Raw genomic sequence first — 19582 nt, 5'->3', positions numbered from 1 at the left:
GCTCGCCTAACCATACTTTTTATATTATTTTTTAATAAAAAATCAGTTTTGATTTTTTTTTCCTACGCTTCCCACATTTTCTTTCCTAATCACTCTTACATTCTCCCCCAAATCTCCTCAACTGAAGTGGATGCTCTTATGGTTTTTGTAGCCTTTATGTCCATGTGAAAGAGAGAGAGGAGTGGAGAGAGAAGATTGATGTTTGGATCCCACAAAAAAACAATTGTTTTCTCATCAATTATTTTTTGGGCGGTAGTTCCTTTTACTTTTTCTTTTCCTCCTTTCCCTTCTCTCCCCATGTTTTTTCTCCGAATCATCTCTGCAAAAAACAAATAAAATCCTCATCTAATGAGGTTGCTTTAAGTAGAACTTTTAAAATGAGACAGATAGAGTATAAAGTATGAGAGTTTGTAAACCCACTTTGTAAAATAAAAAAATCAAAAATAAAATAAATCTGCATCTTTACTAAAAAAAAGTTGCTTGGAGTAATAATATTGAACAAGAAGTTGTCATTGTTGAGGTACGAGATTGGATCTTTAAGGTTGCAACTCCTGTAAGAGCATGCACATATGTGGTTTTTACATAGATTTTGCAGAATACAAAAACTACTCTTTGAATTTTAACTGATGTGAAAGGTGGTTTTTTTTTTAAAAAAATTAACTCCTGTAAAAACTTAATTGTTGCAAGTTTTGTAGGAGTATTTAAAAAAAATGACTGAAGTGCGCAAGTGGAGTGTGCCCCAAGGGCGTGTGGAACCCGTACCCAACTTGCGGCCACTTTGACTCAAAAAGCTTTATTTACTATTTTTGTTTTATAAAATTGTCAAATGTCGTTTTTGTTTTGTTTTGTTTTTTTTTTTTGTTTTGTTTTTTTTTTTCTCCCTCTTCTCATTCTTATGTGGCACTTAAACCAAAATAAAAAATAACAAAAAATCACTACTATGAATGTTCTTATATGTTATAAATTTTATACATTAATTCCGCCCTATTACTTAACTGAAAAAGATTTAAAACTTATGAGAAATAATTATGCGCTTAAAATGTTTGGTCCTTTGTCACCCTCATCAAACAGACAAACACAAACACAAATTTCTAACAAATTCATGAAAACTGATATACAGATTTTAAATTGCCTTTAAGTATTTTCATACATTTATCTTTGAGCAAAGTACTAAATGATCAAACTTAAACCCCAACAAATATACGTAGTAATTCTTTTACATCAAATTTGTCGTTTATTGTAAAATTAAATATATTAGCTCGGTATCAAGACTATGTGGTCTAATAGTACCCGAATTGGACTTCCATTTGGAAGGTTGTGAGTTCAAGCCAGATACTACATTGTAATAGAACCAGTAGCATTCAAAAAATATTTACCGTCAATATATAAATTGTATATGTATTTTTGGACCCGAGTCCACCTTGCACGTCCACAGAATAATTTGCCAAGCACAAGCATTATATTATATAGATCGATCTTGTCTTGTTCAACTTCCAAAAATCAAAATTACAGTTATTGAAAAGTCCAATACTTGAGTTTGCTATTAAGATTGTTATTCACTTATTGATGCAGTGTAAACACAAAACTTACAAGAAAGTTTAAAACTTGTTTAAAAAGTTGATGATATGGTTGTTAACCTCTTGAGGTGCTTCTTGGTTGAGAAAATGAGCCACACCTTGGAGTACCACCACATCTTCCAGTAATGGCACATCATTCTTCAACCCTCCATTGTGTATGTATTCTTTTGCGCCTGGAATTTGATAAACTAAGTCTAGGTCTCCAACTATGAATTTGGTTGGCACCATCACTTTTGACCCAGACCAGGGTGCAGTTAACTCCCAGTCTCTGCATTTTAAGCCACCCAAAGTTAGATTCACAGTTTAAGATATAAGATATAGCATAAAAGAGATTGGAATTGAAGGGTAACTCACAGTTTCAAAGCTCGGTAGTAGTTAACTCCTCCGGTGAAGCCTGTCTTCTCATACCGGTTCACATAATAATCCAAGTCTTCCTCCGGCAACCATGCCGGCAGGGCAGTTGAACCATCTGTAAAGCCTTTATCTTTAGGAAAATACAAAGGTTCTGGTCTACCGAATGCAAAGATGATGTTTTGGAGACATGTTTTGACTCCAATAGGGGCAAACTCGGCTTCAATCTCTCCTGGTTCCTACACATATACGACTAACTAGATTACATATGTTGTTGATCAAACCTCAAAAATCTAATTTCATGAACTCGCTAGAGAGAAAAAGGTACTGCTGCTAGCTTATACCTGGAATCTGCAAATGTAGTGATCATTTCCATACATGGCCCTATGGCCTTCAACAAGATCCAGATGAGGATGCCTAGGGAAAAAATGGACACTGAGGTTGACCAAAGCCTTCACTTTATCCGGCCTAAACATACACAAATGCCAAGCTATGATTGCGCCCCAGTCATGACCCACAACAAACACTTTGTCCTCCTCAGGAGCGATGGATTGGAGGAGGTCTATGAGGTCACCCACGAGGTGAAAGACGGTGAACTTTGAAGAGTCATCGTTGGGCGCGCCGGTGGTGTCGCCGTAGCCGCGGAGGTCCGGCGCCACGGCGCGGTAGCCGTGGTCGGCGAGAAAGAGGATCTGGTGGCGCCATGAGAACCAGAGCTCAGGGAAGCCGTGGAGGAAGAGCACCAAGGGGCCTTTTCCCAATTCTGCTACGTGCATGTTTATCCCATTCACGGCAACCGTCTTGTGTGTTATCTTCTCCATTTTGTCTTCACTGTGTAGAGTAGTTCGTTTCTGAAGTGAACATTAACTACTGATTAAGCTTGCTACTAAGGTCTCCTAAGGCGGCCGCAATATCTCCGGTCTCCCTCTTTTGCAAAAGGTCATGTGTATTGCGGTCCTCTTTGTCGGTAAATTATTATGTGGACCATGGTCCACACAATGTTATGTGGATCATAACATAAAGTACATTTTTAATATACTAAATGTACATTATTTTTGTACTGAATGTACATTATACAATATAATGTACATTCAGTATAAAAATAATGTACATCCCCTGAATACAATGTACATTATTTTTGTGTTGAATGTACATTATTTTTGTACTGAATGTACATTATTTTATAGTATACAAAATATGATCCACACAACTTGTATGGATCATGGTCCATACAATAATGATTGCTCTTTGTCCCTGTTTGGGAAAAGTCATACCTATTGATTATTATGGCCCTTCACCTACCTATTGTACAATGATGTGATGAGTGAACCTCACATTTATTATACTAGCTAGAAGAATATGATTGAAATCTATACATTTTGCTCATGTGTAAATGTGTAATAGCCTGTACCTTTCTGTGACGAATAGTTATGCTGTGCATCTGTATGCACCATGCATGGTGCATACAGATGCAAAAACGACGTCGTTTTATTAAAAACGCGCGTCTCCCCTTTAAAAAAAAAATTCAGGTTCGATTCCTAGTAACAACATTATTTTGTTCATTCATTATGGAATTTTAGTTCATGGATTATGGAATTATAGTTCATCGATTATGGAACTATAGTTCATCGATTATGGAATTATAGTTCATCGATTCTGAAATTTTAGTTCATAGATTCTGGAATTTTAGTTCATTCATTCTGAAAATTTTAGTTCATAGATTAGATTATGGAATTATAGTTCATCAATTATGGAATTATAGTTCATCGATTATGGAATTATAGTTTCGAACCTTTTTTTTTTTTAAGGGGAGACGCGCGTTTTATAAAAACGATGTCGTTTTTGCATCCGTATGCACCATGCTTGGTGCATACGGATGCACAGCATAATTTGCCTTCTGTGACCAACTTGACTAAACAAATATTAACAAAAATTAAATTTGAGTAAATACTCAAAATGGTCCCTCGACTATAATTAAATTCATAAATTGGCTCTCGACTTTTAATTTCAACCAATTAAGTCCTTAACTTTGCAATTTTAACACAATTTGGTCCTTTTGTCTATTTGACCGTTTGTTGACTGCACATTTTTAGGATATATATGTAATTTCATGGTCCATCGTCGGTTTTTTAAGGTTCCGGTTGCATTTCTAGACCGCACTGTTACATTTGAATCCACTGCCGGCGATGCACCCCATGCCGGAGAGATTATAGCTTTTGATAGATAGATCGCCGAAGTCCCTGGAGTGGCACTTCCAGAAAGCCATGACTCCAAGCGATGTAGGCAAGCTGAATCGGCTCGGGATCCCCAAGCAGCAAGCGGAGAAGCACTTCGCCCCTCCGAAACGACGCTGTCACCTCCAAGAGCGTTCTCTAAGCTGAACCGGCTCGTGATCCCCAAGCAGCAAGCGGAGAAGCACTTTTCCCTCCGAAACAACGATGTCACCTCCAAGAGCGTTTTCTTGAGCTTTGCACGTGAAACTACATACATATCCTCAAAGATCGCGGCCAACAAACAGTCAAATAGATGGAGGACCAAATCGTGTCAAAATTGCAAAGTTATGGACTTAATTGGTTGAAATTGAAAGTTGAGGACCAATTTGTGAATTTAGCTATAGTCGAGGGATCATTTTGAGTATTTACTCTTAAATTTATAATCTTCTAGTATGAAAATCATATTTCACATATTCACTCCTTTCGAAAATGCTTAAACTATATTTATAGTTGCAATTGGGTGAATTGCAGACTATTTGGCTAATCTCGGACAAACAATCACTTGGGGGATTAAGACTTTGGAGGGCCCTCCTAACGGGATAACTGAGCTCCTTCATGCTGCTGCGGGAGGAACAAGATTTAGAAGGATTAAGTAGTCTTCGTGGTGGTGGTGTGTTTTTTCACCAAAATATAATAATAATAATAATAATAATAATAATAGTAATAATAATAATAATAACTTTGTCAATCAAAATCATCGAAGTGGCCTATCCCCCCCCCCCCCCCCTCCTTATACTATGGATCAGGGAGTCACACTGCACTTTAGACCCTGGTTTATGTGTATGTTGTGACTTTTTGTGTCTTGCATTACGGAATTTTGTATCTTAAGAGCATGAATTTTGTATTGAAAAAAATTAGTAATTGTGTCTTATGTTATGAATTTATGTGTCTTGTGTTGTGAAATTCTGTGTCTATGAACACAAATTATGTACTTAAATCATATTTGAAAAATAAGTAAATATAGCATGTATATGTTTCTTATGTGATGAAATTCTGTACGTTACGAGTATGAATTATGTACATCGTCTTTTCAATCCAGCTAGGTTCATAATGATATGCTATGTGTATTGTGTTGTAATTTTGTGTGCTTTGTGTTATGAAATTTTGTACTTTACGAGTATGAATTTTGTACCTCGTTTCAATTCAGGGTCCATAATACTATGTGGACCCTAGTCCATAATATAAATTGACACTTCCCCTTAGAACATCCACTATAGTGGTTATTTTGGAGTTATTGTCAGATGAATTCTCTCAAACAAAGTTAATACTTGATGTGGAGAAGAATTATTGGAAAAATAATTGGCCTGCAAGTGCTTGAAATAATGTCAGGAAAAAAAAAAAAAAAAAAACTACAACAACAACAACAAAAGTTGTGCGCATTTGCGCACAGTCAAGTGCCACGCGTCGACAGCGCGCCTAACGCAGTATTTATTTATTTTTATTTTTTTTAAAAAAATCAGTTTTCTCTTCTTTTTTTTTTTCTTTTCTTTTTTTCTCTTGCCTCCCACATTCTTTTTCCTAATCACTCTTACATTCTCCCCACATTCTTCCCAACTGATAATGTCTACTTTTTGTTTAATGAATCACTTACCATATCAACACCAATAAAAATTAAAATAAAAAATGGGAGTACTTATAATACTAAGTTACTAACCAAGTAACCATGTATAAAATCTAAAAATTTGAGTATCTATTACATCTATTTGAAGGTGGGCGCGGGTGAATCTTGTCTAGATTATCTATAGTTGGTCGGCACGCACAGGATGTTTGATTGGAGGGAATTACAATTCTACACCCACATAATTCTAAAGACAAACAAATTCATTCGTTTGGTTGGAGGGAATTGTAATTCCGCAGAATTAAAATTCCCTCATTATCACATGTCTTCCCAAAATTATCTCCCTCTCTTTTTTTAACCTAAAAGTCATGTTTAACATGGAATTTAAATTACCACTTTATTCTCCCATTATTCCTCCCCCATGAAATTACAATTTTTTTCCTACCTAATTCCCTCCATCCAACCAAATGCCCCATAAGAGGTTAATAGACAGTTTTTAAATTACTCCTAATCACTACTACCAAATATTTATTACCACTTACTAATTTATATATATATGCACCAATACAATAGGATTATACCTTTTAATCCATTATACCATGACAATAAAATAGTTTACATTATTGTATGCATAAGTAAACATAGCAAGCAAAGAACCACAAGGAACTTGGCTTGACTAGCTATTAAGTTTATTATTGGTGGTAAACATAGAGCAAGCTTGATTATAGAAAAGCACGGCCAATCTAGAACTTGTTTATGAAGTTGTAAATGTGGTTGTTAACCTCTTCATGTGCTTCTTGGTTGATGAAATGACCCACACCTTCAAGAACAACCACATCTTCCAGCAATGGCACATCATTCTTGAACCCTCCATCATGTATGTATTCTTTTGCACCTTCAATATGGTAAACCAAGTCCAGGTCTCCAACTATGAATTTGGTTGGCACCATCACTTTGCCTTCAGACCAAGGTGCAGTCAGCTCCCAGTTTCTGCATTTTAAGCCGCTCAAATATGATCAAAAATCAAGAAACAAGAAATAATTAAGAGTAGTGAGGACTCACAATTTCAAAGCTCGGTAGTAGTTCACTCCTCCGGTGAAGCCTGTCTTCTCATACCGGCTGACGTAATAGTCCAAGTCTTCCTCCGGCAACCATGCCGGCAGGGCGTTTGAGCCATCGGAATTTGCACTAAAGCCTTTGCCTTTAGGAAAATACAATTGTTGTGGTTTGTGGTATGTAAAAAAGTCTTTGAGACATGTCTTCACTCCAAGATGAGCAAACTCCGCTTCTATCTCCCCTGGTACCTACATCATTATATTCCAAAAGAGTTATTTTGGAACAACTCTGATTAAATTGGTCGATCTGATTACAAGTTTGATTCTTAATAAGAACAGTCTATTGATACCTGGAATCTGACGAAGTAGTGATCATCTCCATACGTGGCCCTATAGATTTCAACAAGGTCTTGATGAGGATCCCTAGCGAGAAAATGAACGCTAAGGTTGACCAAAGCCTTCACTTTATCCGGCCGAAACAGGCACAAGTGCCAAGCTATGATTGCGCCCCAGTCATGACCCACAACGAACACTTTGTCTTCCTCAGGAGCGATGGACTGGAGGAGCTCTATGAGGTCACCCACAGCGTGAAAGACGGTGGATTTTGAAGAGTCATTGGTGGGCGCGCCGGTGGTTTCGCCGTAGCCGCGAAGGTCCGGCGCCACGGCCCGGTAGCCTTTGGCGGCGAGAAAGAGGATCTGGTAGCGCCATGAGAACCAGAGCTCAGGGAAGCCGTGGAGGAAGAGGACCAAGGGGCCTTCCCCCAATTCTGCAATGTGCATGTTTATCCCATTCGCGCCCACCGTCTTGTGTGTTATCTTCTCCATTTTTCTCTTCTCTCTGTACCAGCTCTTCTGCCTAGTTTTGCTTTATAACTCACATTTCTGTACAGGTAAATTTATTGCTGCGGTCCCAAGTTTCCTCATGTTTTTTGTTTTTTGTTTTGTCTTTTTTTTTTTTTTTGTTTTTTTGTTTTTTTTTTTTTTTTTTGGTTTGGAGCAACAACAGAAATTTACGGTTGTCACACTTGTAATATTGTAATTACAAAATTAATACTTTTATCAACTTGATTTCTGATATATAGTGTTGGTATAAATCAAACTGATGTAATCTTTGATACAAGAATTCTACTACACCCATCTGGTCATTCCTTTCAGAATATACATAATGAATATTTTACTTATTTTATATATCATTTTCTTTGGCGATAATTCCATTTTTGTTTTTACAAGAGACTGAAGAGAGCCGGCATGTGGTAGCAACAAAAAGAATGCGTGTTACCTAATGGAATTCTACTAAAATTTGTGGACCTAATGGAATTATCGCCAACAACATTATTTTCATTAGGACCAGAACACATGCAATTGAAAACGAAGTATTTAAAAACGTGTACTTTATTACCAACCATTCTTCATCATTTAACAGAATAACCGGCCTAAGCATAATAATTAATTAGGTTAAGGTTATAATATGAACCAAAACCTTTTATTAGTAATGTGTATTCAAATGGGTTTAAATTGTATAGATATAGAGAAAATAATGCGTCAATTAATTTAAAAAGTGAAAAAGTATTGTAGAGATACATGTAATACTTTCAATTTTTATTCTATGTTTACTTGTCATATTTTGATTCAATATGAGTTTCAAAAATTGGATCATAATTTTATTATTTATTATTTTATTATTTTATTTTTCTTCTACAATAAAATCACGATACCTAATATTTTGTTTTTTAAGCATATACGTAATAAAAGTTTTACTCATTCCAAATCCAAATATCATTTTCCATAAACGAGCCCTATTGTACAGTAAAGTGACCTTCCATGTCCCTATTGTAAAATGTTGTGCACTTGTGGTCCCTAGTTTCCTACCATTTTTGGTTATTTGCAATAATTGGTTTTAAAAAAATAACATTATGATCACGTGTTATCATTTATTTAGAAAAAAAAAAAAAAAAAAAGGAATATGAATTATGTCTACTTTTGGTTTAATGAATCACTTACCATCAATAATATATAAATAAATAAATAAAAAATGAAAGTACTTATAATACTAACCAACTAACCATGCATAAAATCTAAAAATCTGAGTGCCTATTACATCTATTTGAAGGTAGGGGCGGGGTGAATATCACCTAGATTATCTATAGTTGGTTTGCTTATGTGTGGGGCCCTTAGGGTTGGGGTTCAGCCTTTTGGAAGAATAAACTTAATAAATAGATTTTATAAGAAGTTGAACTTAGAACCTTGTGATTACTAAATTTATTATTTGACCAATTTAGATGAAATTGCTTATAAAAGTCATACATCTTCTCAGCTCATTTGCCTAATGTCATTTGCGTCAAATTTTGAGAAAAAAATTAATTTATGATTTAAGTCAACTGAACAATGGGTAATTATTAGGAATAGAAGATACTCTAATGTCTCATTTTACCCGTTATGTTTATTATTCATTAATTAGTCAAAGTAACACTTTCTTCTTTACTTATTTTCTTTATTATTTTATAATTATTTTTAAAATAACTCAAACACTAAAATGCAATTAACAACACTATAAAATTAAACTTTCCACACTATAGAGCGCAATTAAGTAAAACTACGTAGTGCATCTATTGATTAATCCAAAAAACTAAACATAAAGCTTAACCATAAAATTTAAACTCCAAAATAGTAAAAAGTAAACCTTAAAACCAAATATAAAAAATAAATCATAAAATTTAAAAAGTGAACTCTAAGTGCAATTAAATTTCATATTTAGTGCAATTAATGATAACGCTAGATGCACTTTATACTGTTAAAAGATGAACTCTAAGTGCAACTAACTTTCACATTTTGTGAAATTAATTATAATGTTAGGTGTACTTTATACCGTTGTTGAATGTACTTTATATTGTTGGTAGATGTATTCTAAAGGCAAACCATAGTTACTGAACTCTAAAATGAACTTCTAAATGCCAATGATGTTGTGATCAAGTGGCATGAAGTGACTTTTCCTAATGGGGGTGGTATTGACTCTCAAGCCTAGTAAGGATGATATTTTTCCACTCCCCTTGATTTAAATTAAAGCCATTAAATCTTTTCCAAATTGAATGGTTCTTTGTTTTGCACTTTTGCGCACAAATTCGGCCCACATCCCCACAATCACTAGTGAGACTTGTGATCAACTGAGTTGCCCGGCCATGCGGGCATGAGTGTGTATATATATATCCAACTATTGTGATTTTTTAAATTTGGTCCTCATTTTTTAATTTGGACGAGTTAAACCCTTGACTAAGGGCTAAAAGGATTATATAGACGTTAGTAAAGGGCTAAAAGGTCATTTCATTTGCTGGGTTACCATGCTGGGCTAAAAGGTCATTTCATTTGCTGGGTTTCTTCTTCCTGATCTTGGTTGAGTATATGTATACATTACACAGAGTGGAGACCACAAAACTCCATAGTTTCTCTTCCAGCTTGCTAGTCTCGCTTAGGTTTATGCCGCTTCTACACTGGGTTTCTTTCTCTTCTCACTTAGCCCAAAATATAGGGTGGTTCCTCCATTATTGCAATGTCTACAAGTTATACTACTGAAAGCTCTTCATCTTTGCCGGAAGACAAGACGAAACAACAAAGGTTTAAAAAAAAAAACATGGGAGAAATAGAAACGTTGTCTGGGCTTAAGATCACCGGCGAGGAAATTCTAACGAGGAGAAGGATTTGAGACTTCATCGCAGGAGATTTCTGAGATTTGAGATTTTGAAAAAAATAATAATAAATAAATAAACAAAAGTTCGCGGGCTGGCCCCAGGATCCGCCAACTCACGTGGGGCGGGTTGCATGAACCCTAGCAATAGTTATGCTGTGCAACCGAATGTACCATGAGCATGGTGCATACGGTTCAAAACGACGTCGTTTTGATTAAAAACGCGCGTCCCACTTAAAAAAAAAAAAAAATTAGGTTCGACTCTCAGCAATAGCATTATTATGGATATATAGTTATGAAATTGTGGATATATAGTTATGAAATTGTGGTTATATAGTTATGAATTTATGGATATTTAGTTCATTCATTGTGGATATTTAGTTCAATCATATATTGTGGATATTTAGTTCATTTATTGTGGATTTTTACTTCATTCATTCATTCATTGTGGATTTTTACTTCATTCATTCATTCATTGTGGATTTTTACTTCATTCATTCACTGTGGATATATAGTTATGAAATTGTGGATATATAGTTATGAAATTGTGGTTATATAGTTATGAATTTATGGATATTTAGTTCATTCATTGTGGATATTTAGTTCAATCATATATTGTGGATATTTAGTTCATTCATTGTGGATTTTTACTTCATTCATTCATTCATTGTGGATTTTTACTTCATTCATTCACTGTGGATATAAGTTATGAAATTGTGGATATATAGTTATGAAATTGTGGTTATATAGTTATGAATTTCTGGATATATAAAAATGCTATTGCCGGGAATCGAACCTGATTTCTTCTTTAAGTGGGACGCGCGTTTTTTTAACCAAAACGGCGCCGTTTTGCAACCGTATGCACCTTGCAAGGTGCATTCGGTTGCACAGCATAATTTGCGGAACCCTAGCCGGCGGGCCGGCACGCAGAAGCTTGCCAGAAATTAGGCCTGTGGCGGGGCGGGGTGACCCGCTTTGATAGTACTATCCACAACTCCACAAGTACAGTGACAATTCTTCTTGGGCCTCTCCCATACCTCCCGAAGCGAACGGAAATAAACTTGGCCGTAAAACAGACACAGAACACCAGAGATCTTGATAAATGCTGCCTTATATGATCCTAGCAAACAAAGAACTTGGCTTGACTAGCTTTTAAGTTTATTATTGAAGTAAAGAACCACAAGGAACTTGGCTTGACTAGTTATTAAGTTTATTATTGGTTGTAAACACAACCCTTGATTATAGTAAAGCCTATCTAGAACTTCTTGATGAAGTTGTAAATGTGGTTGTTAACCTCTTCATGTGCTTCTTGGTTAATGAAATGAGCCACACCTTGAAGAACAACCACATCTTCCAGTAATGGCACATCACTCTTGAACCCTCCATCGTGTATGTATTCTTTTGCACCTTTAATATGATAAACCAAGTCCAGGTCTCCAACTATGAATTTGGTCGGCACCATCACTTTTGCCTCCGACCAAGGTGCAGTCAGCTCCCAATCTCTGCATTTTAAGCCCCTCAATAATCACTTACTATTCACATGCCATCAAATATATGATAAAAAATCAAGATTCAAGAAATAAGAGTAGTGAGGAGTCACAATTTCAAAGCTCGGTAGTAGTTCACTCCTCCGGTGAAGCCCGTCTTCTCATACCGGCTGACAAAATAGTCCAAGTCTTCCTCCGGCAACCATGCCGGCAGGGCAGTTGAACCATCTGTATTTGCACTAAAGCCTTTGCCTTTAGGAAAATACAATGGTCGTGGTTTGCGGTATGAAAAAAAGTCTCTGAGACATGTCTTCACTCCAAGAGGAGCAAACTCTGCTTCAATCTCCCCTGGTACCTACATTAAGTTGGTCGATCTGATTACAATTTACAAGTTTGACTCTCAATAAGAACAGTCTATTGGTTTTATTCTTGTAATTTTTTATTGATTAAGGTTAGAAAGTGAGATTTATCCAGTGTACCAGTGATTTTGACTAGCTATTGAATCAATATAATGGTGTTCATACCTGGAATCTGACGATGTAGTGATCATCTCCATACATGGCCCTCATGATTTCAACAAGGTCATGACGAGGATCCCTAGGGATAAAATGAACACTGAGGTTGACCAAAGCCTTCACTTTATCCGGCCTAAACATGCACAAATGCCAAGCTATGATTGCACCCCAGTCATGACCCACAACAAACACTTTGTCTTCCTCAGGAGCGATGGACTGGAGAAGCTCTATGAGGTCACCCACAATGTGAAACACGGTGAACTTTGAAGAGTCGTCGTTGGGTGCGCCGGTGGTGTCGCCGTAGCCGCGGAGGTCGGGCGCCACCGCCCGGTAGCCGTGGGCGGCGAGAAAGAGGATCTGGTGGCGCCATGAGAACCAGAGCTCAGGGAAGCCATGGAGGAAGAGGACCAAGGGGCCTTCCCCCAATTCTGCAATGTGCATGTTTATCCCATTCACGCCCACCGTCTTGTGTGTTATCTTCTCCATTTCTCTTCTCGATCTTCCTGGTTTTGTTTTTGAAGTGAATGCGGATGCTAATTGCATTGCTTCATATTTATAGTTAATAATCGATTGTCAAGCAATTTGTGCTCAGATAGCATGTAATGTAGTGACTCTTTCATAAAAATCATTAGCTTTGTTGCTTTAACTGGTTGAAAAAGTATTGATGAACATATAGTACAATATAATAGAATTATAATAGAATTAGTAGCTTTTAAAAAAAAAAAAAAAAAGTCAATAATTGATTGAACTTATTTTGCTTGTAAATTGTTACAACTGTGTCTAAATTAATCTTTATTTGGTTAATTACGTATTACTCTGTATTTGCTCTATAATTGGTTAGTTAGGTATGATTCTTTGTCATTTAATACTTGATAGAAATGATTGAATTTTTTGAAATTTTTGATGAAATGGGAGTCCATAGAATAAGGTGAAATGGAGTTGGACACGATATCTTTTTCAAAGGAAAATAATTATATGTATTCAAGTTTTCTACTCCCAACTTTTACTTCTACACTTTAAATTTTGATGTAAACACTTTTACAAAAATAACCTAACTCGCCGCATTAAAGAGTAAATTTGAGGGAGTAAGATTTATGAGTACATGGAGTAGAACTCTTTTCAAAACCAAATAGTACGTAGTGCTTTCAGTTGTCTTATCATATGGAAAAATTAAGTCAAAAGTTGAACAAAAACTTATGGTCGAGCAGCATAGTTGTAGCCTCTCAAATGAGATGTCGAAGCTTTGTACCTCAATGTGGGGCAAAAAAAAAAAAAACAATAAGAAGAAAGAACAATTCTTGTTCAATTTTGATCATTACTCAATATTTTGATCATATTTCAGCTTACAAATATTTAAATTGAGCGATTCTTATGTCATTAGAAAGCGAAATTAATTGAGTATAACTTTTATAAAGAGCATCAAAAATCATTTTTATTACTTTAAAAATATCAAAAATAACATGGAAGAAGCTTTGTAAAGAAAGAATCGACTCATGAACACGCATTCCTAAGGGCGTTTATTGCTAGCCTCGATTTTTAACTTTTAGGACACGTTAAAAATTTGTGAGAGACCGTCTTAAAAATTCTTATTTGTGAGACATATCAGTCAAAATCAGATGTAATACTTATACTAAAAAATATAATATTAATAAGGGATAAATTGTTTATTACTTATATGAAAAAGTATAATACTTTTATATTTGATAAAAATTTTAATACTTTTACATCAAAATGTACAAGTATTACATTTTTTCTTATAAGTAACAAACGCTCTATTTCTAATTGAGTTAATACCCTTCGACTATAGTGGTTTTTCTCAATTTTGTCCTAAACGATTTTGGTGACTTAATGTAGTCCTAGAGTTTTGTGTTTTTACTCAATTTTGTCCCAGACTTTTGTGTTTTTGCTCAATTTAGTCCCCCATTTGTTATTCCGTCCATTTGTTGTTAAATAAATAGACAATTCAATAATTTTAATATTGGCATCTCTTTATTCATAGACATGTGAAGTGCAAAATCTCTCTTTTTTTACGAATTACTCCCAGAATCACTTCTAAAGCTGCGAATATAAAATTTGATTCGTAGGTCTGAGAGTAACTCTGGGTGTAATTCGTGTAAGAAAGAGAGATTTCTCACTTCGCAGGTTGAAAGTAAAGAGAGGTCAATATTGATATTATTGAATTGTCCCTTTATTTAACACCAATTTGACAGAATAACAAACGGAGGACTAAATTGAGCGAAACACAAAAGTCTGGGACTATATTAGGTCACCAAAGTCGTTTAGGACGAAGTTGAGAAAAACCACTATAGTCGAGGACAATTTTGGGTATTAACTCATTTCTAATTAGTATTATATTTTTCAGTAACAAACACTCTAATCCGACCCAACCTGACCCGTCTCACATATAAGGATCCATGAGGCTGTCTCATACAATTATACAAGTGTGACCCTTAAAACACATTGGGTAAAGATGAACATGTTGAATAACGACTGTTCCTTAGCATAACAAATTTATCAGTGCACCGTGAATGTAAAGTACATTTTTAATATACTAAAAGTACATTATTTGTATATTAAATGTATATTATTTGATAGTATACAAACTAATTTACTTTCAGTATTCAAATTAATGTATTTTGTATGAATACAAGGTACATTTTTAATATACTAAAAGTATATTATTTGTGCAATGAAGGTACATTTTTTATATTATACAAAAAAAATGTATTTTTAGTACTTAAATAATGTATTTTAAAATAATATATTTTATATACATAAATTATGTATTTTTTATTTGTAATCCAAATAGCTGTGTGGAAAATATTCAATAGAATAATGACTCATTTTTCTCCAAAAAGCTCTACCTAATTTTATTGTACTGTATTTATAGAATTAATTTCACTTTTGGTCTCACGACTTTAGAGGATCTATTACTTTTGGTGCACAACTTTAAAAGTTTTCAATTTTGGTGCCTAACTTTGTTGTTTTTATCAATTTTGGTCCTTTCAACCAAATTGACGACGAAATATTGCCGGATTTTATATTTTTAGGGGTAAAATCGTCATCCCAAGGAAACATCTTCAATATCTAAACAAAATCACTCTAAAATCATATCTATAGGTGTTTGATCGATGAGAATAATTGGGAAGACGGACAGAAACTAGACACAGATCTATGAGATTTATAGCATCGACGATTGCCAAACTCTTATATTTCTCTTAACATGATTTTTCTTTTGTTTAGATATTGAATATCTTTCTTTGGGATGACGATTTTGCCCCTAAAATGTAAAATCCAGCAATATTTCGCAGTCAATTTGGTCGAAAAGACCAAAATTGATAAAAATAAACAAAGTTAGACACCAAAATTGAAAAAATTTAAAGTTGTGCACCAAAAATGATAGAACCTCTAAAGTCGTGGGACCAAAAGTGAAATTAGTTCTGTATTTATATAACATGTTTTGATTCGTTGAAAAAATAAAATCATAAAGTTTATTAAAAGTCCATATATCATTTTCTTTGGCAATAATTGCATTTTTATTTTCTGAGCAAAAGTCTAACAAGAGCCGTGCCCGTGTGTGGTACCAATGAAAAGATTAGGTCGACAAATTTTAAATCTTCTCAAGCCTATTAATTACGTAGTTGTTGACAATTATATCATGGATCAGGGTCTATATAATATTATGAATGCTGGATTACAAAATTTATACTTGTAAGATATAAAATTTCATAACATAAGACATAAAAAAAATCACGACACATACACATACACATATTATATATTTACATACTTTTCAAATATGATTTAGGTACATAGCTTGTATTCATAGACACAGAATTTCACAACACAAGATACAAAAATTTATAACATTAAATACAATAATTAATTTGTTTCATATACAGAATTTATATTCTTACAGTACAGAATTTCATACTAAAAAAAAAAAAAAAAAAAAAAAAAAAAAAAAAAAAAAAAACTCACAATATAAGATACATACACATACACTAGAATCCACGGTGCACTATGAATCCTGATAAATGATATAAGGAGTGCTAATGGCTAATGCCATTTGAATTACATTTTGATATAATTAGGCATTATCAATCAATAAATATAATAATTAAAATCAACCGTAAAATTTGACTCAAATCATAGCCCAATGTGAAACATGGTGAATGTCATGTGCACATGCTATAGAGTTTTACTAGACTCCCAAAATTCTACTCCCTTATTTATACTCCCTGAGGTGGTAATCCAGGATTGGTTATTTTCATTATGTGGATCCACAAAAAAATGTCTACATCAAGAGCATGTGAGAAGGAGTACAAGTTGAGAGTTTAAAATGGGAGTACACCAAGTATTTTCCTAACTATAATGGAGAATGGAGAAAAATGAAAATGGTAAAAAACAAACACACCAAAAATAAAAGAGGGTTACGTTATTGCGCGTGATTCACGATCAATACCTATAATATAAATACGATTCTTTAATTTGAAGCATTAATTAATTCGAAATATGATTTGATTGTGATGTGATTAATACATGAAAATAATAGCTATTTAAAATGATGGATTGATGGTAGGATTACCAAACATATACGGCAAAAACTTATAATATGAGATCCGTGACACAGATCAGGTTAAGATTAAATGTAATACTTATACTAGCAAATATAATATTAAATTAAGAATAAAATGTTTATTACTTAATTATATGAAAAAATGTACGTAATACTTTTACATTTTGATGTAAAAGTATTACATTTTTCATCAAAAATATTAAATTTACTTTAATAAGTACAACATTACTTAAAAGGAAAAATATAATATTTTTGATGAAAAAAATAATACTTTTACATCAAAATATAAAAGTATTATATTTGTTCGGCCTCAAAAATATTATGTTTTTCATTATAAGTAACAAACATTTTATTCTTGATTTACTATTACATTTTACTAGTATAAGTATTACAATTGCATATTAACGGACTGACTTGTCTTATAAATAAGGATCCCTGAGACGGTGACCCAATATATACATACAATGGGGAGAGAATTTGTTGAGAATAGATGTACATTGTGTGACATAGAATATTTTTCCTTTCAAAAAAAAAAAACTTGCACTTTATTATTACCAACAATTAGGTTAAGGTTATATGAACCAAAACCTTTAATTTTATTAGGGATGTGTGTAAACACCGACGATCTGATGGAGCTGACATGAAACCCTAATTAAAACTTTTGAAAGAAGTGATAAATGTGGTCGTTAACCTCTTGAGGCGCTTCTTGGTGGATGAAATGAGCCACACCTTGAAGAACCACCACGTCTTCCAGCAATGGAACATCATCCTTAAACTCTCCATCGTGTATGTATTGTTTTGCGCCTGGAATATGGTAAACAAAATCTTGGTCGCCAACAATGAATTTGGTCGGCACCTTCACTTTTGCCTCCGACCAAGCTCCACTCAGCTCCCATTGTCTGCATGCATTTAATACAATTAACAAACACTACCCAATATATACACTGCTGGAAATTATGAAATTTTCAACTACCTAAAAGTGATCTTAAATTCTTTTCCGACCACTTATGATATCCGAAAAAATTTTTGTTGCTATTTCTGACCACTTTTTACTTCCAATTTCTGATCAGAAATTCTATAATTTCCAGCCGTGATAATCAATGGGATTTTTCAAAATTTGAGAATAGAATTTAGAGAGAATGGATCGATGACTGACGTTTTCAAAGCCCGGAAATAGTTGACTGCACCGGTGAAACCAGTCTTCTCAAACCGGCCGACGAAGTAATCAAGGTCTTCCTCCGGCAGCCATGGCGGCAGCTGGGGCGTTGAACCATCGGTGTTAGCGCTAAAGCCTTCGCCTTTAGGAAAATAAAGCGGTTCTGGTCTGCGGAAAGCGAAGAAGTTGCTGAGACAAGTCTTGACTCCAATCTGGGCAAACTCATCTTCGATCTCTCCGGCTTCCTGGAATCTGCAGATGTAGTGATCACTTCCATACAGAAACCTCATCACATCAACGGCGTTCATGTGAGGATTCCTGGGGAGAAAATGAACGCTGAGGTTGACCAAAGCCTTCACTTTCTCCGGCCGAAACAGGCACAAATACCAAGCTATGACTGCACCCCAGTCATGACCCACAACGAACACTTTGTCTTCCTCAGGAGCGATGGACTGGAGGAGCTCTATGAGGTCACCCACAACGTGAAACACGGTGAACTTTGAAGGGTCGTCGGTGGGTGCGCCGGTGGTGTCGCCATAGCCGCGAAGGTCCGGCGCCACGGCGCGGTAGCCCTGGGCGGCGAGAAAGAGAATCTGGTGGCGCCATGAGTACCAGAGCTCAGGGAAGCCATGGAGGAAGAGGACCAAGGGGCCTTCCCCCAATTCTGCAATGTGCATATTTATCCCATTCACGCCCACATTCTTGTGCGCTATCTTCTCCATTTCTCTTCTCTCCATACAAGCTTAGCTAGCTATGTCCTGTTGTGTTTTTGTCGTGAATGTGGACTATATATAATTATATATAGGTTTTCCCCCTAAAAAGTATTTAAAATTTTGAGATTCTTGTATATATGTTTAGTAAGTTAGCAATTAGTGATTTTATTAGCTAGTAATTGATTTTGTTAATTATTTTAAAGATTATATTATTGTTGTATATATTGTTTGTCATATTTATCAATATTTTGTATTTTATATTTTATATTACTATAATATTTTATATGATATTATTATGATTTTATATTACTATCATACTTAATCATACCATAAAATTTTCATTTTACCAAATCGTTTAAGCGCATTGTATGGAAATTCAAGCTGACTATTAAAATTATCAAACAAGATAATTACGGTTACTAATTATGGTATGATTAGCTTCAACACAAAAAATTATGGTATGATTAAGTATTATATATAGTAATATTTGTATTTAGTGTCAACAATTTAAATGATTTGGCAAAATGAAAAGGAAAAAAAATATTCTATGCACTATCCTCGGTGGAGCATCCAATTAGTGGATTTTTCTTTTTTTTTTTTTTTGTGAGACCAATGAGGAAGTGGATCCGTCATATTT

At 34.6% G+C, this 19582-nt stretch overlaps 2 protein-coding genes across 4 annotated transcripts; both read right to left on the bottom strand.

Moving 5' to 3' along the window:
- Positions 1 to 1439: 1439 nt before the first annotated feature.
- Positions 1440 to 15362, bottom strand: LOC109175747 (bifunctional epoxide hydrolase 2-like). Of its 3 annotated transcripts, XM_019325093.1 has the most exons (4): positions 15354 to 15362; positions 2273 to 2773; positions 1932 to 2167; positions 1440 to 1845 (listed from the first exon to the last, which is right to left on the bottom strand). In XM_019325093.1, the coding sequence occupies exons 2-4, from the start codon at positions 2747 to 2749 to the stop codon at positions 1599 to 1601; spliced, it is 960 nt and encodes a 319-aa protein (XP_019180638.1). In that variant the 5' UTR covers positions 2750 to 2773; positions 15354 to 15362; the 3' UTR covers positions 1440 to 1598. The 3 variants fall into 3 exon arrangements, with proteins under 3 accessions (XP_019180638.1, XP_019180636.1, XP_019180637.1); XM_019325091.1 differs by lacking the exons at positions 1932 to 2167; positions 2273 to 2773; positions 15354 to 15362 and adding exons at positions 6822 to 7063; positions 7165 to 7695; XM_019325092.1 differs by lacking the exons at positions 1440 to 1845; positions 1932 to 2167; positions 2273 to 2773; positions 15354 to 15362 and adding exons at positions 6330 to 6749; positions 6822 to 7063; positions 7165 to 7695.
- On the bottom strand, positions 11589 to 13032 carry LOC109175746 (bifunctional epoxide hydrolase 2-like). The gene is made up of 3 exons (XM_019325090.1): positions 12507 to 13032; positions 12096 to 12337; positions 11589 to 11997 (listed from the first exon to the last, which is right to left on the bottom strand). Exons 1-3 carry the CDS (start codon positions 12981 to 12983, stop codon positions 11751 to 11753), a joined length of 966 nt encoding a protein of 321 aa, XP_019180635.1. The 5' UTR covers positions 12984 to 13032; the 3' UTR covers positions 11589 to 11750.
- Positions 15363 to 19582: the final 4220 nt, after the last annotated feature.

Source organism: Ipomoea nil, unplaced genomic scaffold (assembly GCF_001879475.1).
Source record: "Ipomoea nil cultivar Tokyo-kokei standard unplaced genomic scaffold, Asagao_1.1 scaffold0688, whole genome shotgun sequence".
Classification (NCBI taxonomy): domain Eukaryota; kingdom Viridiplantae; phylum Streptophyta; class Magnoliopsida; order Solanales; family Convolvulaceae; genus Ipomoea; species Ipomoea nil.
Note: the sequence above shows the minus strand (reverse complement) of the source record. Positions and strands in the feature narration are given on the sequence as shown.